This window comes from Acanthisitta chloris, unplaced genomic scaffold, assembly GCF_000695815.1.
Source record: "Acanthisitta chloris isolate BGI_N310 unplaced genomic scaffold, ASM69581v1 scaffold10977, whole genome shotgun sequence".
Taxonomy (NCBI): domain Eukaryota; kingdom Metazoa; phylum Chordata; class Aves; order Passeriformes; family Acanthisittidae; genus Acanthisitta; species Acanthisitta chloris.
Window position 1 is genome coordinate 38,132 of NW_008680961.1, and position 9,315 is coordinate 47,446.

Sequence of the window (9,315 nt, forward strand, 5' to 3'; positions counted from 1 at the left end):
GATGAGATATGAAAAGAAGAAATAGGAAACTGAATTACAGTGTGTGCTCTTGTGTAGCTCTGCTGAGGTGGTTCTTATGTTGGTATCACTTCCACAATTCTGGGAAACAAAAAAATACGTTCTATTTTTTGATTGTAGAACTGAGAGGTGAAGAATGTTTAACATGACACATTTCAGATCCCACTTGGTTTTCCTTGGCTGCACAGATGGCTTTCCTCACAAATCTATTAAGTGTGTGTATAATGGAGTTTTTTCACTAATATGTTGCTGTCTCCTGTGGGTGTTCTAGCTGTTAAAAATGTTATCAGTGATGTTTTTGATGTTGGATATATCCTGGTTATAAACATTAATTCCTTGTGCTCTTAATAGATATGTTTTATAAAGCTGCCCTGGGATAGTGTCTTTTCCATTACTTTTTTTTGTTTGCACTTGCCATAGCCAATCCTGACTAACTGCCTACTTTGGCTGTAAATTATTCAGGTCTATAGGCTACCTCTGTGACTCATCTGAAGCTTGTCTTGAGATAAACAATTTATAAAGAATTCTCTGTGTGCATGACTGTGAATATGCTTATCTTTGCAGAATATGTTTGCAATGCCCCCTGGTTTGTGGGGTGGTGGTTCGATTGCTCTTTGTTGTGAGGGTGTAGGCTGTCTGTGGGGGAAAGCTTAGATAATTTGTTTATTTTGGAAAGGTAGTAGTTCTGGATGGGAATGAAAGGGAGAAGGGTCTGTTTTGATTGTGTCAGATGTTCTGGGAAATGTAGTAATAAGGGAAAACTATAGAGTAATAGAATTTTCATCTCTGGCTGAAAAGCAAGCTGATCTGCTTATTATTAATCTTTGGGAACAAAGTCTAGAAGACCAACTGTCATAGTTTTAGGAGGACTGGAATGAAATGCTTCCCCTTCCTCCTGAAGGGGCCTGCAGGGAAGCCAGAGAAGGGATTCTTTGTTCAGAGCTGCAGTGACAGGACAAGGGGTGAATTTGGTACAAATAGAAGGAGGGAAAATTTAGGTCAGATATTAGGAAAAGTGTTTTTTGCATGAGGGTGGTGAGACACTGGCACAGGTTGCCCAGGGAGGCTGTGGCTGGCCCCAACCTGGCAGGGGTTCAAGCCCGGGTGGGTAAGCCTTGAGCAATCTCTGGTCTGGTGGGAGGTGTCCCTGCCCATGGCAGGGGATTGAGACTAGATGATCTGTAAGATCCATTCCAACCCCTAAAATTCTATGATTCTTTCCAGGCTTCTGCAGAGCAGGTTCTGTCTAGCCTGTTCATCAAATTCTGTGATCTTCTGCTTTCCAAATGGCTGTTGTCTGATTTAAGCCATTTGAAGGAGCCTTTTCCCCAAGTGCTACCTTTCTTTTTTTGCCATATTATCACTAGTATTTGCATCATGTCCCTATGTAGGGGTTTGGACTGAGATAACTCAAGGGCCATCTGAATTTCTTCTGGAGGTTCTTGAGTGAATGCTGCCTTCTCTCCTGCCATCTGAAGAATGGCAATCTGTAGTATGCAGAAAAATCTGAATCAAATGATTTTTAACGAGAGCTCAGAGGTAATGGAACTTCTGCAGATCATAACTGTGTGGTCAGTTCTGGAGACACCAGTTTTTCTATGTTATAGTTAACTTCTGTAACAGTGGGGCCTGAAGAGATTCATGACTTGAAGTAATATGCTTGACTTTGCAGGTGAATAAATGTCTTGTGATAATGATATGTTTGATTTATTTTTCTCCTTTTGTGTATATAATATGTTTTCATGCTGTTATTTTAAATGACACACTGCATGAGCTGATTAGGAATGAAAAATTGGAAAAGTCAGATTCTACTGGATCATGCTTAGATCAAGAGTAGTGTGCTCACTCTGTGCTCTGAAATAGGGTCAGTAACTGAAGTCTCAGAGTTCTTTTGGAGTTTTTCTTTTTCTTTTTGGAGTTGCTGGTATAATGCCAGGGATCACTGGACAGTGTTAGTTCTTTAAGTATAGCACTGTAGAAGTACACTCCAAGCATTAGAGCTAGGTAACGTTTCTTTCCTTACATACTAAAAGTCTTTACATGCCTATGCCAGTTTGTAGAATGTTTCAGTTTTAATAAGTGTTGGTTGTGCTTGCAGATGCAGGTGCATCTGTTGCTGATCGTGAGGCCAGTCTGGAGCTAATTAAGTTGGATATATCACGCACATTTCCATCCCTGTATATTTTCCAGAAGGTGAGATTCCTGTAACTTTAGTTATGAAAACTTTAAAATTCTGAAAAGTTAAACAAAAAAAAAGAAACCTAACTGCCCAAACATGGAGTAGTTTATAGAATTTGTTTTGTGTCTTAGATGAGAATTAAGTTGGAACATTAATAAGCAGTTTGGTTTTTTCCTCCTGGAAAAATGAGGTTCCTATTAAAGATTGTGAAACTACAGGAAGAAATGAGAATATTCTCACTGCTATAAAAATCTTGATGCATTTTAGTACACTTTTTCAGGCTCTGTGATATTCATATAAATAAAACAAATGCACATACATGTATGTAAAATAGCATGCAGTACTGTAATACATTAACTTGTGCTACTAAGAATTAAAATATCCACTGTCTCTGAAAAGGAAAAACCAACTGGATGTGTACCAATATCCTCATTTTCCATTATGTACTCATTTCCACTGAATTATTTCATGGGATTATTGGTCTGTTATTTTTCTTTAAACCTCTCAAAAGCATATGTGGTAATGCTTAAGAGTGAAAACTGGTATTATTCTAGATGTGGATAAAGCAATGATTCACTGGCTTATTTGCATCTGATAAATGCTACCTTCATCTGACTTGCTACATTCCTATATTTATGAAGTGATTTTGAAAAGAAAAGTCTTTTTTCTTACCTTCTTCCCTCATCTCCTTCTATTAGGGTGGTCCTTATCATGATCTCCTGCACAGTGTTTTAGGAGCATATACATGTTACAGACCAGATGTGGGATATGTAAGTACTTGTTGCAAAATGTTTATATGTAGAATGGCAAATAAGCTTAAGATGGCATGTAGTAGAGCATATTAAATAAACAGGTTTTCTAAATTTTATGCTATTATCGCTTTAAAAATTATAGAACTTTGGCACTTACTTCTTAGCAGTTGGCAATTCGTAGAGACAAACAGCTGAAAATGTGCTGAATGTCAAGGATTGAGTATATTAATCTGTCTTGCACGGAACCTTTTAAATGGATGTGTTCACAAGGTTTTATAGTTCTGACACACCCAGAGTATCTACAGAAGAAAACCAACCCAAAACACACTAGTGGATTTCCAGTTAACACTTCACCTGTTCTGTCCTAGCATTGCTTCCCCTGTTGATACTCTGTTCCACTACTGCACATCCTAATATCCAGAAACTCCTTATTGTTGTCTTGCTGACACAGAATAATCATTTCATCTGAGTTCAGTGAAGATAAGGCAGTTTTAAGCAAATATTATTAAAACCAAGCAAAACAAACCCATAAAAAAACCTGTCAAAAGCCCTGAACAAACCAACTAAACCTAACATATCTCTGAATGGTGTCAAATTACAGAAGCATTTAAATAATGAACAGATGCTTTTTTGTTTCTTTGTTTCTTGGGGTCTCTAGGAACATCTTTCACAAGCTCTAATGGTTCTGGGCTTGAAATCACTTGAAAAGTTTTAAATCTCATCCATGCAACAAAGCATTATTTAGCACAGGGTGTGTTTTCCTCTCAAAATCAGATATGCTTGGGACTTTCCTTCAATAACTAGTTGGTTTTTCATGTTCAAATGTTTTTAGCCCTGAATTCTGTCATCTGTGACCTCACTTCTGGAGACTCTCCCATGTTCTTTAACTGAGATTACAAACTCTGCAGGTTCTGAGACTGCATGTTCCCAGGGTGGAGTTTAAAAGGCAAATAAGTAGTTTTTCATTAGGCACACAGCTAGCCTAGGTATTTCTCTTCACATCTTTTTCAGTGTTAATATGGCAGTAAATTTAATCCACAGCTATTTATCCAACAGGAATGGAAAGCTGCTGGACTATTTCTGATGTATATCAGTACCCTTTTCCTAGCTGGTTAAAATGCTGAGTGCATGTTGTTGGATGGGAAGCAAGCAGCATGGATGCTTAGGGGTGGTGGAATAATCATCCCTGCAATTGAAATTGGTAACGTTATTTTTACTATGAGCATTCAGATCATCACTTAACTACAAGAATCATGCTCTTCACTCTTATTGCAGGCTAAAGTGGTTTTGAGAGAGTAACCCTGGAAAAATGTAAACTTGCATTGTAGCTGACCACTTAGAAGTAATTTTGTGTATGTGAACAAATACTGTTTGGCAAGTGGAAAGATACATATTGACTGTTCTGAAACAGAGTTTTGTCCCAATTCCAACATAGCTGTCTGGGTCTAAACTGTCCCATATGTGAAGTTTTGCTCCATGGCTGCTTTTCCCATAGCTTAACAATGAACTCGAGGCCAAGGTTTGTCTCTTACAAGCTCTGCATTCAGCCTGTGTGGTTTTAACTTTATTGCATTTCAAGTCCTGATCGTGAGACCTCCCAGAACTTCCATCAAGAACCTCAAACCAGCATCTTAATAAACACTGTTTGTTGCTGAAATGAAATTGATTGCATGCATAAAAATAATTTATCCATGTTGTTTTTGTTCATCTGGAAATGTTATGCAATGGTACTTGGTATGTTGCAGACTGTAAATATTTCCATTTCCAGAGGTATAGGATGTACTGAACCTACTCACCTATATTTGCCCGATGCTTTTTCCACTTGAAGGTACAAGGGATGTCCTTCATTGCTGCTGTGCTCATTCTCAATCTGGAAGAGGCAGATGCTTTCATTGCCTTTGCTAACCTTCTAAACAAGCCATGCCAGCTGGCCTTTTTCCGTGTGGATCACAGCATGGTATGCACAGAATTTTCTGGTTTGGAACAGTAACATTCATTTGACTCGAAGCATAGTTGATTTATTGACTTCTTTTTGTCCTATTGAAAACTGGAGAACTTTAACCTGTGATTACAAAACTGAGAATTCCAGATGCTAATCCATAAAACTCATTCTACTGTTTTGATTTTTTTCCTCTAGAAATGTTTAATCACTGTAGTTAACCTAAGAAGTCACATTGTGCTATGTTGACATCCTCTGTTCTTGGTGGGGTTTGTGTTAGTTTACAACTGAACATTCCTTTGATGGTGGTGCTTTACTGTCTCTACAGATGCTGAAATACTTTGCAGCCTTTGAAGTATTTTTTGAAGAAAATCTTCCCAAATTGTTTCTTCATTTCAAATCATACAGTCTTACTCCAGACATATATTTGATAGACTGGTGAGTTCATAGAACATGGCAAACCTAACCTTAGAACTGCTGGAACAATTTCTATTTTGTTATGGGCTTTTCAGCACCAGAAATAAAGCATTAAAAAAAAGGGCATTCAGTAGGTGTTTATGTACCTCAGCTTTCTACGTCTTGTGAAATTGTGTTGAACTGTTTTGTGCAACTGCAGTTCCTCTGCCAGCATTCAAACTTGATTAACAGGAATGTATTCAATTAGAAAATCAGACACACAGGAGTCCTGTGTGTTCATTTTCTTGTCACTGCAGTTAGTGTAACATAAGTAGGAGAGAGGAGGCCACTTTACCATGGAAGTTTTATGACTGATTGTAAGTAACTTGATGAGCATAATCAGCTACTGAAGAAAGTATGACTATAGGAATAGACACTTTAAAGCAGAGAGAGTATGAAATTTAGGAGCCCCTTTGGGAAGGGATAGACTTGAAAATAGAGTGAACAATTTGAAGTAATGAATGTTCGAAAGCAGAGAGCACCAAACCATGTTATGTGCCTGTAATGGAAGGCAAGAATGCATCCTTGAAGTGTGTGTGGTGCTGCCAAATACAGAGAGTCTTTCGTGTATGTATAAGGCTGAGCTTCATGTAGAAGTATTATATGGGTTGGAAATTTCTAACAGAGCCAATTGAATTGAGTGGAATGAAATAATATAAAAACATGATGTCACCTGAACTTTGCCTGTGAGATGCAACTTATCAGGGAGCAGTAAGTCTCAGCAGAGTTGAGTCAGGAGTGTGCTGCAGTCCTGAGTGTCTAGGCAGGTCAAGAGGCATATATACATTGTGGAAATAGTGCTGCTGGGGGGAGTAGTAGAATATTCTGGTTTCAGTTGAGAGAAATGAAGACTTTTATTCATGCACACGTTCCAAAGATGGCCTTGAGACAGAGAGAGCTTCTCTTAAAAAGGGAGAATAGAAGAGGTTATGGTAGTCTGCGGTAAGGAGTGTTCTGGGGTACATGAACCACTTCCCAATAGCAGTGATGGGGAAACAGAGAATGCTGTGCTTTGTATCAAAGATAGCACTACAAATTTATGGGAGGGGTTCTGCAGTGTGTTACGTACAGCAGTCTGAACTCGCTGCCCAAGTGTAATGAATGCTTTTTAAAAATAAACTTCTCAAAAAGAATGCAGTTGGTCTCTTCCCAGTAAAAACAGAACAGCAACTGCCTTTAGATTGTCATGATTTGTAATGGGAATAGAAATTAAAACATGTATCACAGGAATGTAGTTACTGAATTCTCATTAGTACATTAGTGGGATGGATCCCTCTATTGAGATGATTTGTGCCTTTAGATTTAGTTTAGAAAACAAATGATGGACAGAGCTGTTAAACTGTATGGCTTAAATGGGAAAGATTAAGTTACACAGTTATGATCTTTGTTGCTTAAGTCCTTACCTGTATAATTTATTCTGAGTATGACGAGGTTTGTATCTTCTTTAAGCCAGAGCTTCCTAGAGGAGTTGGCTTTCAAATGGAGGATTTCCTGTGGCACAAAAAGAAATGGGTGTCAGAGCACAACTTCTGACTTCAAAAATGAGACTTGTGGCTTGTTGAAATATGGAAAAAATGAGAACATACGAAATAGCTTTTCATCAGCTTACTCTGAGCTAATGTAACTGAGATTTAAAGGAGGTTGTATTTTGTGTTTTCATCTGTCTGAAATAGGTTAAAGTTACAACTTCTTTTTGTTTTTTTTTTTTCTTCTCAATTGTAGGATTTTTACACTCTACAGCAAGTCATTACCACTTGATCTGGCCTGTCGTGTCTGGGATGTTTTCTGCAGAGATGGAGAAGAATTTTTGTTTAGGACAGGATTAGGGATCCTTCGGTTATATGAAGATATTCTTCTACAGATGGACTTTATTCATATAGCACAGTTTCTAACAAAACTTCCAGAAGATATTACATCAGAAAAGCTTTTTAGTTGTATTGCAGCTATTCAGATGCAGAATAGTAACAAAAAATGGGCACAGGTGAGGTTTTTTGAGAGCTATCTATCTAAAAATATAAATTATATTTTGATACATATATAATATAAAAACAGATATGCCAGCACATGAATATATGGGGCACTTAATAACTACTTTAGTAGTTATAAATAGTTGTAAGTAGTTATAAGTGCTTGTCTGACTTCGGGGCAATGGGCACTTCCTTTTTAGTGTCTCATTCTAGAAATTTATCTCCATGCTAACATTGTGGTGATGAATATTGTGGTTTTTTTTTTTTTTTTGGTTTTTTTTTTTTTTTTTTTTTTTTTTTTTTTTTTACAAAAACTGGCTGTTTTTTAAAAAAATACTTTTCCAGGTGTTTGCCTCACTGATGAAGGACAACAAAGAAGGGGACAAGAACCATAGCCCAGCACAGAAGAGCTAATCCTCATGACATTGAGGTCAATTGAAAATGTGGAAAACCACTTCTATGTGGAAAAAGCACTATAGAAAATGTGAGAATGAGATGGAAAAATGACACAGCTCTCAGTGGAGTAATGAACTGATGAAATCTTCACTCTTTTGCCAGTATTAGTTTTTGTCATGGGAAGATTTGTTTTCACACAGAATACTAAAACCTATGAAACTGAGAAGCAGGAGTTCATATTTAATACTTTAAAAGAATCAGCTCCATGCAATAAACATTTGTAATAACTTCTGTTGGTACTTAAAAAAAACAATTTTGAGGCATAATGTTTTTTACAAATACCACAAAGGCACTTTTTTTGGGGGGGGGAATGAGGGAAATGCTAAATCTTAAAGCCCCAAAACTGCTATCCAAACCAAATGCTTTGGTACAAACATTACCTCCAAAATTAACGATTTGAAAGTATTGAGGACCAAATAACGTGGTTAGGTATGTTTCTGTGCAAGATGGTTACAATTTGGGAAAGGGGATTGTCTTATTTACTTGGGGTTTTTTTAAGTTGCAGCTTCTTTCTTCAGTCTGGGCAAATGTAATTAACTCAGGAACTGTTAGAAGTCTTGTGCCCAAACCTAGAGCAAAAATGATCTGAATTTTAAACAGTGGTAAGAACAGGGCTGCTATTTTCACTGTACAGCTCTCAAAGTGAGTGGTGTTGAGCATTTGTTTTGGTGTATTGGTTGTGGAGTAGATGGAGTTGGGTATTCTGTGAACGGGTTTTGCCACCAGAAGTTTTATTTTGTTGAGCCATTTCCAGCTAAGAGATATTTGTATGTCATGGTGAACACTAGAAAATGACAAAGCTATCTGTGGACTTTGTGTTCTCAAAGAAGCAGCCACTTGGGAATAATGCAGACACAGAATTGGTTTTGAAACTGTCTATTATTAGTGTGCAATACTGAAATCCAAAAAGCATCTGGTTTAGTGATACATAATTCTTTAACACCTTTTAACTGTGAGACATAAGGTCACGTTGTATGTGTCACGGCAGATACTGTCAAACATTTCCTGTTCTCGAAGATGCTGTACAACTTGTGATTGTTTAAAATGGATAGCACTGCAGGTGAGGAGCACTTGCACTCCCTTGATCCATTTTTTGCTAATATTTAATGTAAATAAATTCCTTACATGTGGGTTTTTGTAACTGGTCCCTCTGGAAATTAAGTCCAAATTACCATTATGTATTTTTAAGCGCAGGAGGCTTCCAGTTGTCTGGTGTTTAAGAGCAGAGTCTGCATAATTGGGGTAAAGATTTAGTGTGGTGTAACTTACATTGCTATCTGGTTTAAAAACTACATTCTATGCTACTCGTAACATTACAATCCGAAATGTAAATGTCAGATTTTTTTCTTAACTTATGTATTCACTACTTTAATCGGATCCAATTTGTCTTATATTTTTGTGTTATCTTGTACAGTTTTCTTACTTTTCAACTATAAATCTGTATATAACTGTAAATAGAAGGATCAAGCCTTCCTTTAAGACCACTAGTAACGATTCCTGTGTAAATAAAACTTACAGCAGAGGCGCCGGGTGGTTCCGCCTCGTTCC

At 37.3% G+C, this 9,315-nt stretch overlaps 1 protein-coding gene across 1 annotated transcript in view; it reads left to right on the forward strand.

Moving 5' to 3' along the window:
• Positions 1-7,768, forward strand: part of TBC1D12 (TBC1 domain family, member 12) — a gene marked incomplete at its 5' end in the record, with an annotated part of 28,309 nt that extends 20,541 nt beyond the window's left edge. The window contains 6 exons of the mRNA XM_009077923.1: positions 2,117-2,211; positions 2,896-2,967; positions 4,778-4,906; positions 5,217-5,326; positions 7,067-7,325; positions 7,657-7,768. Coding sequence (XP_009076171.1) covers positions 2,117-2,211; positions 2,896-2,967; positions 4,778-4,906; positions 5,217-5,326; positions 7,067-7,325; positions 7,657-7,725 — 734 coding nt within the window. The remainder of the gene's footprint in view (positions 1-2,116; positions 2,212-2,895; positions 2,968-4,777; positions 4,907-5,216; positions 5,327-7,066; positions 7,326-7,656) is intronic.
• Positions 7,769-9,315: the final 1,547 nt, after the last annotated feature.